At 42.1% G+C, this 22,288-nt stretch overlaps 1 protein-coding gene across 1 annotated transcript; it reads right to left on the reverse strand.

The window, feature by feature from the left end:
• Nucleotides 1–12,226: 12,226 nt before the first annotated feature.
• On the reverse strand, nucleotides 12,227–22,101 carry tamalin (trafficking regulator and scaffold protein tamalin). Its single transcript, XM_084553506.1, has 8 exons — nucleotides 21,590–22,101; nucleotides 19,827–19,879; nucleotides 19,077–19,131; nucleotides 16,738–16,840; nucleotides 15,489–15,582; nucleotides 14,483–14,549; nucleotides 13,719–13,785; nucleotides 12,227–13,397 (listed from the first exon to the last, which is right to left on the reverse strand). The coding sequence occupies exons 1-8, from the start codon at nucleotides 21,998–22,000 to the stop codon at nucleotides 12,910–12,912; spliced, it is 1,338 nt and encodes a 445-aa protein (XP_084409632.1). The 5' UTR covers nucleotides 22,001–22,101; the 3' UTR covers nucleotides 12,227–12,909.
• Nucleotides 22,102–22,288: the final 187 nt, after the last annotated feature.

Raw genomic sequence — 22,288 nt, forward strand, 5'->3', positions numbered from 1 at the left:
TCTCTGTACCATAAGTACACTGAGGGCAATGTGTAACCAGAGTCAAATGTGTGTCCATACACATTGGAACAAAGCTGATTCTGATTATGGCTTTCTAAACACATTTTCCAAAATTATTTTTGCAAATTCTTCTTTCCAGCATTGAAGAAATTAGTGGTCAGAAGCTGTGTTGCTGTGCAGAGCTTTCTCAGATCTCTCAAATGTGTACTCGATGCGACTATGGAGTGTTCACACGTACTTTAAGCTTGTCACTTGAGATTGGATTCCCTAGGATGGATGCCAATGTGAGGTCTGAACAAGGCCTCTGAGTTTTACTTCTGTTTGGGCATGAGTCCGTGAACACATCTCTGCACCGACCGCAGCTATCTCTGATTGTTGAGACGCCACCCACATTTTAGTGTTTGCCTTCATGTTTGTTCATTTTTAGGTTTAGTTTTATAAAGATCTTCCTAAACTCTGACCAGCTGTAGCATTTTTCATTTTTTCTTCTTCTTGATAAAATAGGTAAGGGACTGACTGTGACGTTGGGACACAGTAGAGCCTATATTACGTGACATGTCACAATCAGAGAAGCACAAGTTAAAATAACATAATTAATGATGGCTTGTGTTTCATGTGGGCACTTTGGCTTCAAGGCCCTGGTATAAGGCCCTGGTATTGTGAATGTTGGCTCACTGCCACACGGTCATAACTTGTCGGGCCACTCGAGTTGAACGGATGCATTGTTATTTGTAGCACCTGTGCTTTTCCCGCTACGACCGCTCACCGTGTCTGTTTGTGAACAACAGACATTGGTTATATCCAACAGAAAAAGGTGTAATGTTAATCTCCAAAAATTTACTAAAAGTAATAAAAGCCTTCTTTTTTTATTAGTTAATTGTAAAGAGTGGAAATATTTAATATTTGGGGACTTATTGTTTAAGTAATAACTCTGTTGAAAAGAGTCTGTGGATATATACATGTCTAAGTATCACACACACGCTCACACACGCTGGATCTGAATGATTGGAATGCATGAAGTCCTGTATATATGATGCACACAGTAGGATAGGAGGAAAAAATAGGCGATCTTGATGTTTCCGTCTGTGGTATGATCGCTGAGGCTCGTTTGAACCTTTCTGAAACTGTTGATCACCTGGACTGAGCGGTAGTTCTGCAGACAGAAAAGCCAAAAGCCTCTGGAAAGACAAAGTGGTTGAAGTTGACAGAAAGGCTTAGACTAAGTCAGTTAATCAGACTTTGCAACTGTCCTGAACACGATGCATCACAGCATGAACAAGACGTTCCATCTTGAAGAACATGGTCGACAACAGCTGCCGAACACTTCACCTTCCACTCCTGGCAGCCAAGAAAAGAAATCTGAGGCTGCAGCGGGCACAGACTCTGATCTAATGAATCTCCAATTCTGTTGAGGCAGCAGATGGTAAGCCATATTTGACATACATTAATCCATACGTCTTATATCAACAGTTCAGACTATGCTGCAGTGGGTGCAACAATGTGGAGAATGTTCTTGGCTCACATCAGTCCTTTAGTACTGATCAGTCATAGCTTTAAGGCCACAACCTCTCTGAGTAGATTACTGAGCATGCCCATTCCTTTATGGCAGGTACGGTCTCTGATGACACGATGGTTAAAGAGTCAGTGGACTCCAAGTCACCAGATTTTCTCTAGATATAGGAGGCCACCTTAAAGAATGTGAATGTTCTGCTGACGAATCAAAACTATGTTGACTAATTGTGACGACATGGAGCAGAACCTCAGAGAAAGTTTCCAACAGTTTGTCGAATCAGGCCCCACTTGGTATTATGGTATCTCAGAAAGTGAGAGTATGTGTGTATTTTTACTTCAAGTCCACACGCGTATTCTTCAGCTGTCAAAGCACAACACCACTGGCAAAATGGACTCACTCTCATGTTGTGAACTTACAAAGTGATGAAAGTAACACAAATGGGGCCATAGCATCTCATCTAAATGCAAAACATGCTGCAAAGCTCTGAAAAGTTCATAAATACACTCTTGAGTGTTGTACTACTCGAACTAGCAGTGGGAGCTGATGGGTTGAGTGCAGACAGGTGACTAAGTATAGCTTGTAATGGCCTGTAATGAAGGACGCAAGAGATGAGACAGCCAGATAGATAGATAGATAGATATTGTCACAAGATGATCAGTGTTATTTACTTCTCCTGTCAGTGGTTTTAATGTTGTGGCTAATCGGTGTGTAAATCCAGAATATATGAGGTATTTAACAACCTCCTCAACGTGTCAGTGGAGCAGGACAGAGACATCAGCTTGCCACTGAATGTGCTTCTCTGCCTTGTGGTTTTCGACCCATCATTCTTTCATTCATTCATCTTCTGTAACCGCTTGTTCCTCTGACGGGTCGCGGTTTCGACCCATCATTTATCTGCAAATGTTGTGTGAGTATGCAACAAATAAAACACACAAACAGACAGAAAGATCTTCACACTGAGCATAGGAACATCTTTATAACTAAAACGTTTGAACTTATTTACCACTGGAGGGCAGCATCCTGACATGACTGAACAACTTCTCACTGAACTACAACACCACTGGACTCAACATTTCAGCAGCTAAATGTTTTCTCAGTTTTGTCTGGATGACATGACATGACAGGGATCTTAGACATATGTACAGCTATTTATTATTAAAGTTATTTACTGCAGCATGTAATCAATAAACTACTGGAAACGAGACACAAAAACACAACACATTACAGGATGTCAAGTTAGATTTGAATAAAAAAGTGGACTTGTGAAAACAAAAGCTAATTATAATTAATTTAAATTTTGCCAGTGAGGAAGAAAAATAAACAAAACTCAGAAAACAGAACAAGCACATAACATTATGATCCAGCAATAAAATAAAATAAAACAAGCTCTATGTCGCTTGATGACAGCACTTTTGATAATACAAGATTCAAGCAACAAATATTCTTTCAGACTAGCAAGGACAATGACCCTTTTTTCACAACTGACAGACAGAACTGAAGTTGTTTAAAAAATGGAAACGCTTTACACATCCTCTGTCTGTGAAGCCATGCGGTTGTCAGTGTTGAACAATCACTTTGCGTACAGATTACATTAAGCGAAGCTGACGTAAAGGCCTGGCCGCGCTGCCACTAGAGACGTTTCATCACACCATGCGAATAATGGACTCTGTCTTCATGCTTGTCTTTGTCACCCGAGGAGGACAAAATCTTTTCTGTCGTCTGTTTGTAGGTCACAAGAATGTCCCCCCCACCCCGTGAGCCTTCCTACTCTCACATTCCTCCCTCGTCCACTGCCCACATACAGTGGGCCACACACACTGGGCTGGTCCAGCACCGGGTCCATTCTCAGGGACACATCTGCTAGTGTCACTGGGTCAAAACCGTAAAATATCTGTGGACAAAACTAAATAGACAAAATACAAGGTTTTAGGTTTAGTTTGTGGACAGTCACATGTCAATTTAGTCATTACTTAAAGGAAAAGTTTGACAAAGACTACTTATAGCCATTGTCACGTGTTAGCTTAGCTTGTTAGCACAAAGACTGGAAAAATACAGCAAATACCTGTCGGTAAAACTGACAGTTACCTTTATACACTGTGATAGGGTGCTGCTCATGGATGGGTTTTGTTATGACTGGACAGATCCAGGCTAGCTGTTTTGTCTTGTTGTTTTTATGCTAAGCTAATCAGCTGCTAGCTTAGGTATCTTCTTATTTAACACCCCACCGGATGATGGTAACAGACAAAAAATAAAAATAAATGAAAACCAATACAAGTAAAAACACTGCATTCAAATTCCAAGTTATTAACAGCAAAATGTACTTAATATGTAAAAAAAAATATATAATAATCCAGAAGAATGACTTCTAAATAAGTAAATAAGTAAAGGTTAGACTGTTGATGGATCAATATGTAACTATTCTGTTAAGCTCATGGTTGAAAGCACTTAACTACTTTCTAAGCAGTGAAGTGGTTCCCAAAACTAGGCCCTCGAAATGATCACAAGATACATTTTCAGGGCTTGGGGGGTGATATAGTTGTTGTTTTGGACTTTTGTTGAATCTTTACTTTAAAGTGATTTATTGAATAATTCACCCATATCTTCTCCTCAATTGTTTAAGCTCAGCCATGTGAGAGGGGAAATATCTCTTCGGTGGTACTGATAACAGCTCATTGACGTTTGAAGCGTAACAACTAGTCAACAAATGGTCAAAAGGAAGAGGAAGCTGTGAATTTGTATCTATGTAGAGAGTAGCTGTGTGATATGTGTGGTGTGTGTGTTTATTAAAAGTTGAATATTTTCCTGTCTTATAGCTCAGGTAGCTCAAATAGCTCTTCTTGAGTAATTGTACTTTCCACCACTCTAAGAATGTATAACGAGGTCTCGATGTCATACAGGAAGCGCTGTTCTGCTTTTATTCTCGCCTCGTGTGGTGTCTCTTCTGGCTTTCAGGCGATGTCATCGTGGTTACGTTCATTGCTGCTTTCTCCGAGCAGAGGCGTTGGATGAGGGTGGGGAATGTTTTCACAGCTCCCACAGGAAAGCAGCCAGGAAGCATTACACGAGGCCCCGAACACTTGGTCCAGTCAGAGGGCGGGAGGAGGCGTAGAACCCCTCCAGGAACTCCCCTCAAGCAGCATCTCCTCTCAGGCCTGCGCAGCAGCCATGGTGGACTGCTTTTGTTTTGATTCATCTCCAGGACTGGGACAGTCGCCATCAGTGACTCACTTATATTGGCTCTCGGCTGACGTTGGCCCCTTTTCATCTTTTTTTTTTTTTTCTTCCATGAATTTCCTCTTGTTTTTCCAGATACAGTCGGTGGATGAAATAGCAGTGTTATTGTCTCAAAGTTTCCTGGACCTGTTCAAGGTCAGGAGCTGGTTGTTTGAGTGTAAGCGGAGGGACTTTATAAAGAGTGTGTGTCGCAGGGTTGATTGCACTGATGCTGGTGAAATCCCCAAATGATACAAAGGCCTGCTTCTCGGTATTAGACAGGGATTGAAGAAACTTGTAGAGGGTGGAAGAGAAACATCAGCCGCAAGAACCACAGCTGCCATTCAGCTGGAAATGGATAATAGCTTTGCCCCCAGTGCACTGATGTTTGGTCTCTTTTCAAATTACAGAGAATTCCCCAGTCTCATCAGCGTACACTCACTGTTTGTTTGGTGCTCAGCTCTCGTTCTAAAGGGAAGAGAATGAGTAATGTTAAAATGATGGGAGATAGGTTGTTAAAGATTAAACACAGGAGTGGCTTAAACGGTGAAATTCTAAAGTAATTGGACGTTCTTACGAGAGGAAGAAGCAACGGATGACAAAGCAACCACAAAGTGACGAGAGAGACAACTTCCTCCTTCCTTCAGTACCTTTTCTATAAAGGCGTTGATCAGTTGGAGTAGTTTTAGTAAGCTGATATCACAACATGTGCAGTGTCGCCTTTCACAGTCGTCATTGGTCTGTTTCGTCCCCCTCATAATAGGCTGTGTGTGTCATCACCGCAGATGAGTCAGTTCCACCTTCTTGTGTTGAGCGTGAAGGACTTTGAGGTGGAGAGTGTGTGGGCTGAAAGTGAAATTCATCTAACGTTGCTTGATAAAAGCACCTGTCTGTGTACAATATGGACCCACACAAATGTGATATTGTCAAGCTTGTAGTCATTTTTAGGCACATCAGTTTCAGGATGTTGCCACATAGAAGATGGCCGGTCTGTGTCATTTTTATGGGTTATCACTAAACAACAGCGTCATGTCATCTTCCGAAAACAGCGCGTTTCAGTTAACGTATCCTGGTAACACAGTACAGTATCTCTGGGCTCCATCCTGTCTTTTTCCTGGAGCTGGCTCTTGAAAAAAACAAAAAAAAAATACCGTGAGTCAACTTCCTCTCTCCTTTCGTACAAACACAGCGTCCAGAATTCCTGAAGGCCTCCTGCTCCACAGCCCCAGCTCTCAGACGGCCATGCTGGTTTCATTTGCTCTAACATGGTGGGAGATGAGGACAATATGCCCTTGTCCGCTGTGCTGTTCAGTCGCCATGGACGTTGTGTTTGTTCAGCATCTCCTGGAAAAAAAATAAAAAATGAAAATGACGTACAGAACTGGCTGATCCCCACAACTTCCTGTCTTTGGAGACAGGAAGAAGTTACTGTCGCCGTTCTCTGTCTTTCTCTCCAAGCGTGGACGTCTGCAGCTCTGCATCATGTCAACTCCATATGATTAAAGGGAATCTCTAGTTTGGGGCCTCATTTGGTGAAATAATAAAGCAAATAATCTAGCTGAAGTATTTCTGTTGTTATGATTTGTGGGAAAACATTTTGAATTGAGGCAGCAGTTTAAAGACATAACCCCATGACATTTCCTGCCATTGTATTTGAGAGGACTTTCTCCGTCTTTATGTGCGCACGCACAGCTGTCAGAGGTTTTATATAACAGAGGATCAGTTTTTAACTCTTAGATGGCTGAAACCAACCCAACTGGTCTGTTTATTTTTGGCTTTTTTACTCATTCATATTGAATATTGCATTTTCAAGCTATCATTAGAAACATTTTTTTGCACCTCTTTCACTTTTTTAAGAAATTACGGTTTTCTATGACTACCCCTGCTTTACATAGGTGAGTTAAGTGTAAGTGTATGGTCTCTTTACTCTGGACAACAACATCTGTCCCAAGTATGATCAGTGACACTATTTTACACAAAAAGCAGGTTTTTATTTCATACGTGCAGACTTTTTAGTATTCCTCATCAGATTTAATATGATTTAATATATGTGAAAGTATCTGCTGCTTTGATGCTTGAAATATCAGATGTCAGCGTCACACCGTGAATTCTCTCAGGCTAAATCTTACCATTTGTAAGGTAAAGCTGAAAATGAAGCAAAACAGAAATGGTATAAAACTGAAAAATAATATAAAACTCCCCTTATTTTTCCACAGGGCAAAATAAAAAATCGAAGTAGTATAATTTAGAGAAAAAGACTGGCACCAAATATGACAATTTATTGAAGAAAATGATAAATTGCAGACCTTGAATCAATCTTATGCGACGGTCAGATATTTACTGTGAAAAAAAATGTGAATGTTTCACAGATTTATCATTACTACTACAAATTACAGGCAGTTATGATCAACTTAATGGCCTTGTATGCTTGTATTGCTGTCTTTACGAGAACCACAGACGTGAGTCGGCCCTCACTTTCTCTCACCCTGTCACGATGTTTGAGGTTTAAGGTTAGAATTGGGTTCAAGTTAAGGTTAAGGTAAGGACAAGGAAATTCATTATGTCAATGAATGTCCTCTCAAAGACAGCCATACAAATGTGTGTTTGTGTGGACGGTTGGAAGCTGTGGAGCATTAACAGGTGGTCCCTTATCTGTCTTTTTGTTCGCAAACATCATAAAACCAATAGGAAAAAGAGGAACCAGTTTAAAAACCGAACGTGGAATCGGAGGCCCAACCCACGCCATCTTAGGTATGACAAATTGAACAAATACACCTGCATATAATTATGTTTAATCCAGATTTAACCATCCAGATGTGAAAGGTTTATTTCAAAAGCAGCGCTGATTCCTTTGAAAGCAGGACAGAAAAACACAGGAAGGTGCAGAGTTTAACACAAACATAATCACATCACATCAGGATGTTTTATACCCACTAATACATGTAAAAATAAATATGAAACGCCTCCATTTATATTAAAATTAGCCACATGCAGCTGTTGTTTTCCATGTTGGCAGCGAAGCTAAATGGTCAGGACTGTCTGACACATGAGCACCACAGAGAAAAAAAAGCATCGTCAGTGACAACACACATTTTCACGCCTGTCACGCATTCAGACAGGAAATAAGAATGGGGCGTAATGAAGGGTGTTGGGGGGTGAGAGGGGAAGTCACTTCAGGTTTTTCTTTGTAACTGGAGATGGCCACATGAAGAGGAGATCAATAGGAAGTGACGCTGCGGTAACTGAACACGGTGTTCATTTATTTCTGTGGACAGTCTGTTATCTTTGCAAACAGTTTTGCCATCGGTTCCTGCTGCAGTAAAGTGCTCACCTTCGGTATCATCGACCAAATATTGACGGAGCCGTGACATGAGTCATCTTGCTACATCTTGCTAACCCTAACCCTAACCCTCAGCCCTGTGATCTTAACCGTAATCTAAGGGTTAAATCTATTCAGTTTAATCCCATATAAATTATATAACCACTCCAGCTCGACTTCCAGGACTTGCTGCTTAAAACTGTTACATTTTAAGCAGCAGAAGCCCAGATGTCCACTGGATCCTACAAGTCCCATAATGCATCTGTCGGGTAAATGTAATTCAAACTCCATCGCAAAGTTTGCAATCCTGGTTTGCAGCAGAGTTCGTCTACCACTGAGGTGTATGTAGAAGAAGAAAAAGAACTGGAAGGAGAGCAAGGAAACAAGAAGAAGAAGAAGTATATAAAGAAAACCAAAGATGTCAAAACTCCAACAACATGGCAATAAAGATGAACGTTACTGTGAGACAAGCTCAAACACAATGGAACACATGTTCTCAGACTTTAAAATCCTCCTTCAGGGCCACATGTGACAATAGACAACTGTTTTCACAAGCAAATCTGCTAGAATGGGCTTTGACTTGCACAAAAACTCAACTAATTTGTGCAAAAGCACAAAAATAAAATTGTGTAAGTTGCAAGTTTTATATTGCATGATGTAACTACTTGTTTCCAGTGCAGGAATCCAGTAAAGCAGAATTTATTTTCAGTGTAAATTTATCCAGATTCTTCTGTCAATAATGTTTCAGGTTCATTAGAATTGTTCAGATCTTTCAGATGCTCTTAAATAATATGTAAAGTGTTAATCTTTTGCTAGTGGTTGCACCTTAAATCACTTTTCAGTTCTCAAATTTTTCACAACTTCGAACATTGCTGACTAAAAATTGCGATATAAATTTAAAGTCTGTGGTGTGTTTTATTTGCTACATGAGTTGTCAGCCAATCTGCTTCATCAGCACCGTGTGGGAGATTGTTTGATCAGATTTCACTGACAGGTGCTAGAACTGTGAGTAAACAACTGCAAGTGTCATCAGATTTTATTTCAAATGCTGTTTTATCACAGAATTGTGCACGGAAACACCTTTTTTTTTTTCTTTTTCTTTTTTTCCAACGGAGGCCTCCCACTTCAAACCAGCGAGAAGACCACAGACAAAATTATGAAACTAAAAATCTCTTTTGATTTTGGCAGAAAACTGTCTGTTCCTGTCCAACTCCATCAAGAAAGTGGTTCAAAAATAACTTTATCAGGGCGTTTTAAGTCATTCTTTTAACACATGAGCTTCTGTCGTTATATCTTAATGAATATTTTATTATCAGGAGACAGTGACTGCATATTAAAATGTGTGGTTTATGGATCTCACATGCAGCTATTGGAAAACTTTTTATAGACCTTATGGTTGAGACATTACACCTCTGTCCACTTCCTAAATTCTAAATTCTAAGCTGTTAACGAACGAGCTGTTGGCTGGAAATCATGAGCATCAGCTCCAGGAAAGAGGCCGTTAAAGCCACAAACAGCCAATATAACCTTTAGGGTATCAGTTCACTGCTGCTGTGAAACCAAAAGCAGAATCTTTATCTCAGATGCACATAAAGAAAAGCCCACAGTGCTTTGAATTCTTTCAACTGCTCAGAGGCTGTTACTGTTGAATGTTGAGTTTTGCAGTAAAGCTGAATCATTGCAGGACAGTTTCCCCTTTTTGGCCACATGTGCTAAACTCGATATTTTATGGGCATTTTAGAACTAAAGGGGAGTTTCTGTCTGTGAATCGGATCCTTTTAAATCTTTTTTATTCTGCACCTGTCGTCTCTTCAGGCAGGTGTCCGGTTTATACTTACTGCTTACTGATTTTATTGCAGGTTCCTTTTCTCTCTGTTAAACACACAGCGACTGACAAATACAGAGATAAGCACATGCATACCTACAGTATGTAACCTCTTTTAAACTTTGCAGACAGTTATATCCTCTTATCTTTATAGTGGATTTCCGGCACATTTGTCACCCACATCCTGTGCCTTGACGGCCCACACAAGCTCCCATCCCTGTATAAGACACAACTCCAGTCTGCCACACCGGCCACCCACGCATCATGACGGCAAAACCTCCTGATTTCTTTCTTTTTTTTTTAGATTTCTGCTTCAGACGGGCAGATTTTCCCACGTGAGAATAACATTTGTGAGTCAGTCTGGTGTATTTTCTTTGCACGCAAATGGCTGTCTCTCTGTGGTGTCAAACTTCCAACTACTTCCTTATTTTTATCCATTAATTCGGTCACAGGATCCGAGCGTCAAGAAACTGTGATGCACGACATGCTTGAAAAATAGCACCCTGGTGTGAGCTGCTTCACCGCAGACGCACAACCTTGTCTGTCTAAAGGCCCTGTGGCTTCCTCATCTCAAGGGTCCTTTCTCACTGATAACAGTAGGTTTGAACTGATACATTCGCTTAACTTTTAATCACTCCTGCTGCAACCAGCACGGAGAACCCATGATTTGAAGTGTAGGTGCATTATTTAAAATAAGAGCCCACGATATTCCTAATCTCAGAGAGAAATCATTTTGTTGTGTAGTGTCAGCCGGTTCAGTAAGGAACAAAATGTCTCTACATGCTCTATAATTAGTGTGAAGTGGCATGTGAAGGGAGAAGCCAGGAAGTTACGTATGGAACATGTAAGCTGAGGGGCTTGAGACATCTTTTACTCACGATCTTGACTTTTTAATATTAAAATGTTCACTCCACCACTATCCTACAAGACTGTCACGCAATAGATGGACAGCTTTATAATAAAAAGAGCTTCGTTTCGCAGATCAGAATCCAAAATCTACATTATCTGCAATGAAACCTGAATGCTATCAGCTCAGTCCTAGTGGGCGTGATTAATGCACGAGTAACGAGCAGAGGCGAAGTGTCTCTCACCATCTCTATAGTCAGCCCGTAGTGAGGTGAATATGTAAAATGGAAACAATCTAAGCTCAAAGCTCAAAAGCATGTGTGACTTGATTTAAATGACAGGAAAAAGATATGGATCAGGCAGAAAGCCACGGGCAGAAGATGGATGAGTAACGATTTAACTGAAACTTTAACTGTCATTTTTCAAGCAAGACAAACATTTGGCAAAGTTTTGGGCTCTGGGAGGTTTTATACGCCGAATGACTAAACAAATAGATGAAATAATTAAGTAATAGTTTGAAATTGCACATTGTTGAGTGTAAGGAGACATTTCTAGTTTGTACTTACTCCTAAAGCCTTTTCTTGACTAATTAACAGAATAATCAGCACAATCTTTCTCAGCACAATTATTTTCCTACATTATTGTGCCAGTGCAGAGGTGGTCATGAAGTATAGTAATCCAGCTGAGTGGTGAACAAACAGCACTAGAAGCACGAGACACTCCACCAAATTTAGCGCTTAGTCTTTGAATCAACAGTGGTGTTTTGGCAGGATGGCGACGTCCAAATATTTGCAACAGCAAATAATCTCCTACTGTGTTAATTGCAGAGCATCAACTGCACCCTCCTTATTTGGGCCCTCTGCATCTATTTAATGGTCCTTTCACACATTGTTTTAGTGCACCATCTTCTTGACTAATTATCCTTAATTATGCATTCAGCCCATTCACTCTACGCCCATGTTTTAAGCACCAGCAAGCATGCATAACAATCGCTTATATGGCTGACCTTTCCCCCCCGGCCACTGCTTCAGCTTCTCACAGCAGTCAGAGGAGAGCTCGAGGAGGCCCTAACACATGGCCGCATACCATCGCTCACCATCATCGACACTCCTGATGCATCTGTGAATGAGCGGCAGAGGACAAAAGGGATCAACGCTGCAGAGCCAACGGAGAGAGTGACCACCATGACCTCATGGGTCAGCTGGGAGCCAGGAATGAAAAGACTCCAAGCGACCCCCGCCCAACAAACACACACATACACACACCCAGCCAGCGCTTGGACAACTGAAGCCGCCATGGGAATATGGGAGCGTGGAAGAGGAGGAATCAGCATTGGGCTGGAGGAGCTGAAAGAAAGCGGTTGTGTTAGGAATTTTGGGTCATGCCTTTCTCTGCACATTCCTCACCATCCTCCCAACAATAAACTGTGTCAGAGACGATACAACAGCCTCCATTCTGGATACCTCACACCATAAAAAGCCTTAAAGCGTCCGAAGCCGCGGCTAACACCCAAAACTCGGATGATAACATTCCTAAACGGTGGAAGAGACGCGGATCTATAAAGGCTTAGATTTAAAAGGATCACGTGGAGAAGGATAGATCTCCACCGGGGGAAATTACAAACAGCTTGTGCGTACACTCGACATCTGAGGGCTCATTTAAGTTTGGCAGCTGGAGTTCCCACAAACACTTGCGGCTTGTGGACAAAATAGCTTTTCTTGCAAGTTCTGCACAAAATAATGAGCGTATAATCTGAAAATGCCACATATTTATTTTTAGGAACTGTGAACTTTGGTGAAAAAAAAATAAAACAGAATCAGTCAAACTTACAAAATGTTGTTTTGCACAATTACAGCTATCATTGGCCATTTATTCAGCTGTCAAAATAAAAGTCCTGCATGCAGTAAAAACTGAAAAAAAAATCCTTCATTCTGTACATAAACAACTTAAAATAAATAAATAATTTAAAGAACAAAACAAACAAAACTTATGTACAGCTTTGAAACACTGAAAGCTACTGAATGCAGCCAAATGTTCATTGGTCTTCAGAGAGAGGTGCAACTACAGAGCCTTTACCCTTTGGTCTCAATCTGTTCTCTCTTTGTGCTTGCTGTTTTCTTTGGTAGTTTAGTCTGACAGTCACTGGAGCTTTAAGTCTTTGGGTCTGTTCAGATGAACAGCTCTGTTTGCCGTTCACAGTTTGCTCTCCTCCTCCTCCATCGGTAGATTCAGGCCGGGGATAAATTTGAGGAGGCGCCTGCGGAAGCTTTTGGGTTTGGGCTTCCTCTGCAGCGTGTTGAATCCCCCCTGCTTCTCCCCCGATGCAGATGACGACGACGACGACCCCTTCATGTAGCTGCGAGTGCTGGCGCTGCGGGTCAGCTGCGTCTTGGCCGTCATGAACATCTCGCTGGCCGGCCTGAGACGGTTCTGCCTCTGCGCCGGCTGCTGCTCTTTCCTTTTGTCTTTGTTTTCCAAGTCCATGCTGCCGTCCGCCTGGTACAGGCAGGTCTGGTAGAGAGGGTCGTCCTCGGTGGCTGTGCTGAGGAAGCTGGCGCTGCTGCTGGTGCTGCCGGTGCATCGGAGCGCTCTCTGAGCCGCAGGGCTGGGAGCTCCGAGGCTGCCGTACACACCTGCTGACTCCAGGGACTCGTATATGGCAGCATCACTCATTACTATACCTGCAGGAAACAAGAAGGCACTGTGAGGGACTAGCACAACTTTACCTGACTCATATCACTGATTGCAAATGAGGCAGGCAACTGGAACTCAGTTCACTACTTTAATGATATGATAACGTAAGTATTTCTTCCTTTAAAATATCTGGTGTGAATCCTGTGTTTGACATGTTTTAATCTTTGTTTTACACTGTGTTCCTTCAAAGTATTGATGTCTTCAGTATTAATCTAAAATGTATTTGCATAATAATTATAAATTAATAGTTTTGTTAGTTCTGCCAACACGTTAGCCCAAAAAAAAAAAATCTAGCATTGGTCACCTACCATGAACAAGCCTCTGCTCCTGCACCATCAGCGAGCGATATTCATCCCATTTCTCATGAAGAGTTTGCTACAAACGAAGACGGATATATTTGAATTTATTATCTCATGATACGACAGTACATTCATTAGTAATGTTTTAAGAGACAGAAGGTTATAAAGTCAAATGATCTGTGCACACACACTGCAGGTGTTTTGCATGAAGAGGAATATTCTCAAATACCCTGAGACAATTAACAGGAAGGTGACCTTTTACATCCTGAAAGTCACTAACCGAACTTCAGCCCGATATGTTTGTCGTGCTGAGTTTGTTCGTGTTTTGTTTGTTCATGCCATCATAAATGAGGCCACAGGCATACCGACTAGTGAGATATCAACATGATTCAAATGCAGTGTGTTGAGCAGCAGGTTAATCTTTAAAATGCTGGATTAGTCCATCAGAAGCGTCTGTGTTGCGGCGGATTAGAGCGGGACAGCTGCTGTAATCTTGGGGGGAAAGCTCCATGACTCGAGCCACTTCACAGGCAGCTCGAGTTAGGAATGTCTGCTGCCATCGGTGCGCCTGCTGCACAAGCTGCTGATGCAACAGGTGGTGCTGCTGGGGAGACAGGTGTGGAGGGAGGGGGAGGTGGCGTCTATATCTAGCATATAACACAATGTGTGTATGTGTGCGTGCGTGCGCGAAGCTGCCGGACACGCAATCAAGCTGACTCACCGCTGACAAACAGTGAAAAACGGCTGCAGCAAGGAGAAGAAAAAACACTCACCTTCAGATACTGCAGTCGGGCCTCCAGCTCAGCTTTTCGGATTGAGTCACTGTAAACCGTCTCCAGCCTTCGTGTGAAAAGCCAGAGGGCAACAGAATTAATAAGCGTAACAGGAAGCACTTATAAAAACTACAAGGACACAAAACAGTGCTAAAAAAAAAAACCTAAACCATATGAAAGGCTCTTTTCATAAATCGTGGCGGGAATGGGTCTGGTGTCGAGCGACGGTTTACAAGCAGGGAGAGGGATAAGAAACATATACAGTTTCCACTCTTTCAATCATACGAGTGGAAGAACAACTCACAGAGCTCGTTTTCACTCTAACACTTTATACTGACTGGAGTCGCACGTATAATTTCATGATGTCAGTCTATAAAGTCGCTGCCTGCGCTGATGCGGTTCACCTCAACTCCTTTGCTGCAGCTCTGAAAGCTTTCAGGGGGCCGGGGGACGGGGGCCTCGCTAATTGTCCTTTTAATCTTTTACAAGCACAGGAGGAGGGTGAGGAAGAGAGTGTGGTTCAAATTAAACACCCACTCGGCAAACTGACTCAAAACGAGTACAAACAGCGGTGTCGAACATACGCCGGCTGCAGCTGACAGGATTGAAACGGGGCTAATGTTTTACATTAATCTCAATTATTTTTCATCTTTAAGACAAAATATGGTTAGATTGGGAGATTCATTTTCCTTAAACCAAGGGTTACAACTCCAAATAGTGTTTTTTGGGCCAGCATTTGCTACAAATAGTTAATTACTTGACTTTAGTGCGAATGAAACGCGTAAGTCAAACTGCAGACAGACTTCATTACATTTGTCCACATGTATGGTTGTCCACTGAATAAACCTTTCTAGTCTAGTTAGTATGAAAGCACATTTGCTTGGTATGTTTTGTTTTCCACAATGTTTTCAAGAGCCAATCAGGTGGCCAAGCAACGAGGCGTTTCAGCATTTTTATTAATACATTTAAAACCAGTTGTTCTAGTGTTTTTTGTGAGTCTGTATACCTGATTGTGTTGCCGCACGCCCTGATGAGCTGAACGATCTCCTTGTGTCGAAATCCCTCCACGGTGGTCTCGTTCACACTTGCGATGGTGTCCCCTGCACGCACGCACACACACACACACACACACACACACAACATGTGCGTTAACCAGCAGCCGTCCGTAAGGTCAAGATGCACTTCAATCCACTGTGGCTTCAATTACTGCAAGATGCAGCCAACTGAGGCGTGTTTGATTCTAAATGAAACCTCAACACATGTGCGACACAAATGTCATGGAAGGCCGCGTGTGCGCCATCGTGGCACATGGCTCGTCACTGAACCGTGGTGGCCTCGCGTGAACCGAGACTGTACATTTTTAGTCTTAACACATGGATGCGTTTGTTGTGCAGTTTTTCATTGTTAAAGGCATATTTATTTGTCCATCTATCACAGTCACACAATTCACTTCGGACCGTCGAACGTGACAGCTGCCTTTGTCAGGGTTTTAGCACAAAGCCTATTTTCCTCTTTCACAAACCTCAGTGATGAAGTCACCGTGCGCAGCTAGACACAGGGGACAATAGAGCGAGCATGTGAGGAATGTAGGAAGTGAAACTAGAAGTGACACAGGCAGGTTGGAAGAAAGAAATAGGCGGCGGCAGTGACAGATAATGACCTTCCTTTTTTTTGACACACAGTTGGAGACACAATGGTAAGAGCGGTCAGCTTCTGACTGGGCGGTGACGGATTTGAAAATCTCGCTGAGACCTGCATCTTCTCAGTTCACGTTAAAACTGATTTTGTAGACACTCCCTGACCCTCTTATGATAAAAACCTATTACCTTATTAATGTGCTGCTTCTATCTTTGAGGAATTAAGAAAAGGACCAATGCCAGACATGTTTGTCAAATAAAAATATCACTTCCTCTCACACAGGCTGGCACATCGGTGAGAGGAGCTGGCAGATATGCGCTGGCTGAAACAGCCGCTCATTAAGTTGTTTGTTGACTGGAAAAATGAGTAGGAGCACAGTCACATTTGTACTTCCCTAAACAGCGGGCTGAAACACATAAGTGGTTCTTGTTGACGTACAGTACACAAAGTCTCCGATGGCAAACACAAAAGGGGACAAGCTGAACTGAAACCTCATAACACACTCACTTCCCCATCGTGTCTATTTCAAGTGTTTTCCAAGTTATTTCAGGCTCAGATAAATAAAAATAAATAAATAAATAAATAAAATATACAGAAGGAAAATCAGGTTTACTCACCAACTTTAAGTCCTGCTTGTTGGGCCGGGCTGTCGTCGTGCACCTTACACACAAACGTACACATCTCCACCGAGTTCTGGTCCTGATGATGTAGGCCGTAAGTCTGAATGAGACAGGGGAATCAAAGAACGTGACGTCTCTATTAACGCTGCTTAGGAATCGTCTTATGCAACGTGAGTGGTGCCAGTCGTTTTGAAATAATGTAGCAACACAATGCAATACAGAAAAACCACTGAATGACATGGTGAAGAAGACAAGACACATGGTGCAGGAAGGAAGATTGTATCACTGAACATGCAGACGTGACGCAGGCGAGCTAGTTGGTTTCCTCTTGTCTCACAACACATTGTTGGTGGACTGGAGGTTTTAAAGTGTTGGCGTCCAACACTGTAAAAGCTCAAATTGAAGTAATTCAGTTTAATAAATGCTGGTCTAAGCCCTGCGATACAGATGACAGCTGGGATAGGCTCCAGCACCCCCCGCGACCCTTCACAGGACACGTGGTTACAGAAGATGAATGAATGAATGAATGAAATGCTGGTCTAAGTAACTCAAAGGCTGTACTTTTTGTTTTGTGCCACTCTCCACTCCACAACACTTCAGAGGGGAATGTTGCACTTTTAACAACACGCACCACACCAAGATTTTATATGGAAAACACACAAGCGCCTCATGAATTTGGACCATGGTTTGACTCAATGCTAAAAATAAGGAAAATGTCAGGGTGACGTCTTCAAATGTCTCGTGTTGTTGAACCATCAGTCCAAAATGAGGTAATGTTCAGTTTTAAGGCTGCTACGAGTGTTTCCTCTATCGATTATTTTCCTAGTTTTGAGTTGATTCATCCTTAAATTAACTTACCACTAAATAATAAACATAACTTCTACCATTACACTATCAAACGATAGACATGTTTTCTCATAATAAAATATTTTAGAAACCACTTCAAACTTTTAACTAATGACGGCCTAGAGTTAGCACAGACAGTGTACGAGAATGATTTAGCTTTACTGGCTTGTTCTCCCTGTAAACGGAAATGCACCCGCATCATTTATCTTAAAAAAAAGTCTGATTACAACAAGAGTGTCCAACTGACATGAAGATTTGCAGCTTCAAACTACCCACGTGCAAAAAAAAACCTGCGTACTTTAGGTGCGTGACTTTAGATAATAATATGCAGATACTTCCTCTGTGGTAACACTTTGACTTGCATTTGCTAATTTTACTTTTAGCTAAATGATCTGAGAACTTGTTCAGCCACCGGAAGGCTCTACTGTTTTGTTGTCTAGGTGACAGTTTTTGTTACTTCCACCTCTATTTGCATGCTCTTCCTTGTTTCAGTCACCACAGTCTCTGCAGAAGGTCAGAGTGCTGCAGGACATAGATAGACTTCCCCTTGTCACACACAGACATCAGTCAGTCAACATGCTGCTGCTGAAGGAGTCATTCTCTTAAAAAAACATGGTCAAATGATTAAAAAACAAACAAGCGTCTGGTGAAATAACACGCAAGCTATGAAGCTTTCAAATGTGAATCCAGCTTGGGTGAGTGTGATCTATGGAAATTTGACATGATCAGATCTACGTTTGCCCGTGTTCGCTGCTGGTTTCCTTCTCAGCAGCTACAAAGACAAACACATAACCATGCAAATGTCCCTGAGATGCAAATGATTCATTTACATGCTGTATCCGCAGCTCCAGCTCTACATTGACGGCAACACAGGACTCCAAGCTTGTGTCTGTGTTTCTCCGCTGACCATCGAACCGGTCCTCATGAGCTCACTTCCTTCTGGCCACAGGCAGGCAGGAAGGGCGGGAACCCCAAACGAAACCATAAATAGAACAATATGTCTTTTCCTCCTAGAAGTACTCACAGCAACTGAACTGAACGTTAAAGTATCCACGCTACACTCACACGCTTTAATCGGTTAAAAACTATTCAAAGAATGAAGTTTGGATAACAGAACTGGCATTGTGAGGGGGCACCTCAGGGCGTCATGAGCAGACAGAGATCTGAGAGATACTGAGGTCAAATGTGTAAAGCGTCTGTCTGATGGGCTTGGGAGAGTGGAACAGGTATTATAAGGGGAGCGTGTGAGTAAACCACAAGGCTTAAAATACAGATGCTGTGTGAGAATAAAAACATCTCGAGTCATGGGATTAACGTGAACGAGTTATCTGACTGATACGTGACCTCTCGCACTCGCCTGTGCAGGAAAATGTTGGGATTAAGAGGCGCGGGACAAGATGCCTGATCTGCAGTCGCTTAAGTCTCGTCATCTGTCAACAGAGACGAGGAAATCCGGTTAAACAGCACTCTGTCACTGCTGATCTGCTTACCTGAATTTCAAAACCAAACGTCTCCTCTTCTTTTTTCTCCAGGACCACCACCTTCCTGAAACATAAAGATTTTGTTATTTTTTCTTTATTTTAACTCTTTACTGCAGCTATGGGACTATTTTTATAACTTGCTTTCCATTAACATATTGCCTAATGACAGCTTTATCATTTTATTTTTATTCTGAATCATTTGTAAAACAGTATTTTTCTACATTAAATGTTGTATGTCTGTGATGGTTCTCAGTCATCCAGGTCAAAGAAGTGCAACTGGACTTTCTTTAACTTTCTTTGACTGCAAGTCCAGTCGCCTTTCTTTAATGTTTCTGGATATACATAAAATGCTCAATTAAAAGACCATGAAGTCAGTAGGAGGTTAATGTCTGGTTTAATGTGCATCCTGATCAAAACTGCACAACAGGAGATCTCTGCTGGCTGTACAGGACTTCCTCTGTGTCCAGCAAAATGTGGACGTCACAGACGGATCAACAGATCAACAGTCTGCCGGGATGTGGGACGTCAACATGAGCATACAGAGGGAGACATGAAAATTCATGACGTCCCTCAGGAACGTCATTCATAACAATGGCTTTAACGACTTGTGTGAATGCGAGGCCATTCATTATGAGATGAGTCTGCTCACTTGTAATCATTCTGAGGAGGAAGGTGTTCCAACAAAAAGATTTGTCTAAGAACAAGTATGACGAAACTTCAATGAGAAATGTCAGGAGTGAGTGACGAGGGAGCTTGTACCTTTGTGGTTCTGATGACGGTGTTTGGGGTTTCCACTTCTGCAGGCCACCGCCCTGAAAGGAGAAAACGAAACAACACATGAAGCATGTCAGACACCTGCAAGATTACTCATGAGGGTTTCCCCCTCTATTGTTTCCTGAGCACACCTACTGTACACATCACTGCATCGACTGGTCCATCAAGTCTTGGAGCCGCACACGTGTGCCATGCACCTTGTATCTCTACGGCACTGAAACCTTACGCCGGCATGCAAATATTGGTGCTGAAACCAGAAGTGCATGTCTAGCTGTACTCTGTTTACTTACAGCAGTCACAACAACAAAAGAAGCTCTCCACCTAAATTTAGCCTCAATTTATCATCGAATCAGCAGCCTGCAGACACTGTTGACCTAGTAGAAGATTTTGATCAATTAGATCAGTTTACACAAGCCCCAGTCTTTTAAAACAACCAAATAAGACACAGGGGTGAGCAATGGACCACAATAAGTCCATTGAGGGGGAAGCTAAGTCAGCAGGAGGTCAGGTCCCAGCCCTACCTGACTGTATAAATAAGGAAGTTATCTGCCCAGAAGGCTCCACTAAATCACTTAAATCAATCCACCTCTGTTCCAACTCAATCATTTTCAAATGTTCCTCCTATGAAAGGCCGCTTTGTGCTACAGCCTCTCTGGGCAGTAAAATGTTGCTTTCTTTATGTCCCAACACTTACAGAATTGTCCCGCACTCGTCTCAATGAGAGCATTTATTCCCGAATGCCCACAGAGACCGATGGGGGCGGCAGGGGCAGGGTCTGTGTCCCCGTGGGCGCACAATGCAGTGTTGTAGCCCCTCACTCTAGCTGCTGCAAACTCATCTGTGGAGAACTGTGCGTCTCTTTACAGTACACTGCTACACATCTGTTCGAAAGCAGCCGTCCAGCTGGGACGTAAACTTCTGCCAGAGAGAACTGAATCAATGGAGCTTCAGGAGGGAAAACCACCAGGCGATAAAATGTGCTGATTGAGCCACCAATGTAAACTAATGATTATGCAACACAGGCTCAAGCCGGTGTCATTCTTGACCATCGGAGAAGGAAGGATGTCAGTCCCCGAAGCTGTTCTGACAACAAGTTATCAGCTTAAAAGGACCGATTTGTTTGAGGTTATCCTCAGTGTGCTTTTATTTTGAAATAAGGCCCGCATGTGCAGAGTCAGAGAAAATGAAAATATTCTGTGTGGAGAGTTTTCAACAGAGTGATCTCAGTAGTCCATCTGATCTTAATAATAATAATGTACTTCATGTAAGTGATTTACTTTGTCAGACAACTACAGACACAACTTTACTCTAAATCACCAAACTGAGGGTTAAAGCGGTTCCCTAATAATCTACAGGTTCACAAATATTAATCATAATGATTTTTATGAATATCAGCACACAGTTTTCTTTGTAGATGCACTTTGGGCAGAAGTTTCCAGACGTGTTCAGGTAAAACCACTGATAGATAGACTGATAAACAATTAATGGCCTATCTCACAAATATCTCACTGTGAAATAACAGTCAAAAAATCACGGTACAAAAGAAGCAAATGGAAGATTAGTTGGGAAACTGGTGAATGAAGTCCTTTAAAGTGGACAAAGTCTGTCTTAAAGAACCACTGATTAACTCTAGTTTCATTATTAGACAGCATGAAACTGAGAGCCAGTGAATGAGGAGACTGTGTAAAAATAAAAAGCTCTCTCAGCTAATGAACTGAGGACAGAAGGAGTTTTAAGTGTCCTCTCACCTTTTTAAAGTTCCTGGGCAGCGTCCCTCCAGAGTAAGCCAGAGTTTTGTAGTTGTAAACCTCCGAGGAGTTTGTCGGTACGTCCACAGTCCTGCAGCTGTCTGACTTTGACGAGGGGAAATAAATGTCGTCTTGAGATGAGGGTCCACTCTCCGGTGCACTGGAGTTCACCTTCTTCAGCCTCCTGAACGTCATGGTTGTTGTTGAATTTTCAAAAAAACACGAAAAGAAACTGCCTTGTTGTCCCCCAGCAGGGAGTGAAACCAGCCGGGAAAGATGCTGACGAGTTTTGAGCTTCAACGTGGAGCCAACTACAATTTCTCTGGTGTGTGTTTCCTCTGAAAACGGCTGGAGGCGGGGACTTTGTTGTGAAGGACGCAAATGAGTGCCAATAGCGATGTTGACGTGCATCCTCTCTGGTGCTTTCAAGTACACCTCGGATGTTTCTAAATTCCCATTCAGACCTCAGAAATAGGAGGCTAAAAGCGTTTTACAAGAATAAAAGTGACGATACATGGAAATAAAGTCGTGCGAACTCACAGTAAAATGGTCTTCAACTCTGATGACCAATATCTGGATAAATTATTGATCATTATTGTATTTATTTATTTATTTCTTGGCAAATATCCCACATATTTTATGCTGTCATCTGATTTATATATTTTCAAATTTAATATTTGGGGTTGGGCCTATTGGTTG

The sequence above is a fragment of the Chelon labrosus genome, assembly GCF_963514085.1.
Source record: "Chelon labrosus genome assembly, chromosome: 10".
NCBI lineage: Eukaryota > Metazoa > Chordata > Actinopteri > Mugiliformes > Mugilidae > Chelon > Chelon labrosus.

Bases quoted from the DNA above. Each gene is read 5' to 3' on its own strand.
- tamalin (XM_084553506.1), bottom strand. From the start codon at position 22,000: ATGCACGTCAACATCGCTATTGGCACTCATTTGCGTCCTTCACAACAA. The intron at 19,880-21,589 runs GTGAGAGGACAC...TTCTCCTTTCAG, and splicing joins TGCCCAGGAACTTTAAAAAG to GGCGGTGGCCTGCAGAAGTG. The intron at 16,841-19,076 runs GTAAGCAGATCA...TGTCTCATTCAG, and splicing joins CGTTTGGTTTTGAAATTCAG to ACTTACGGCCTACATCATCA.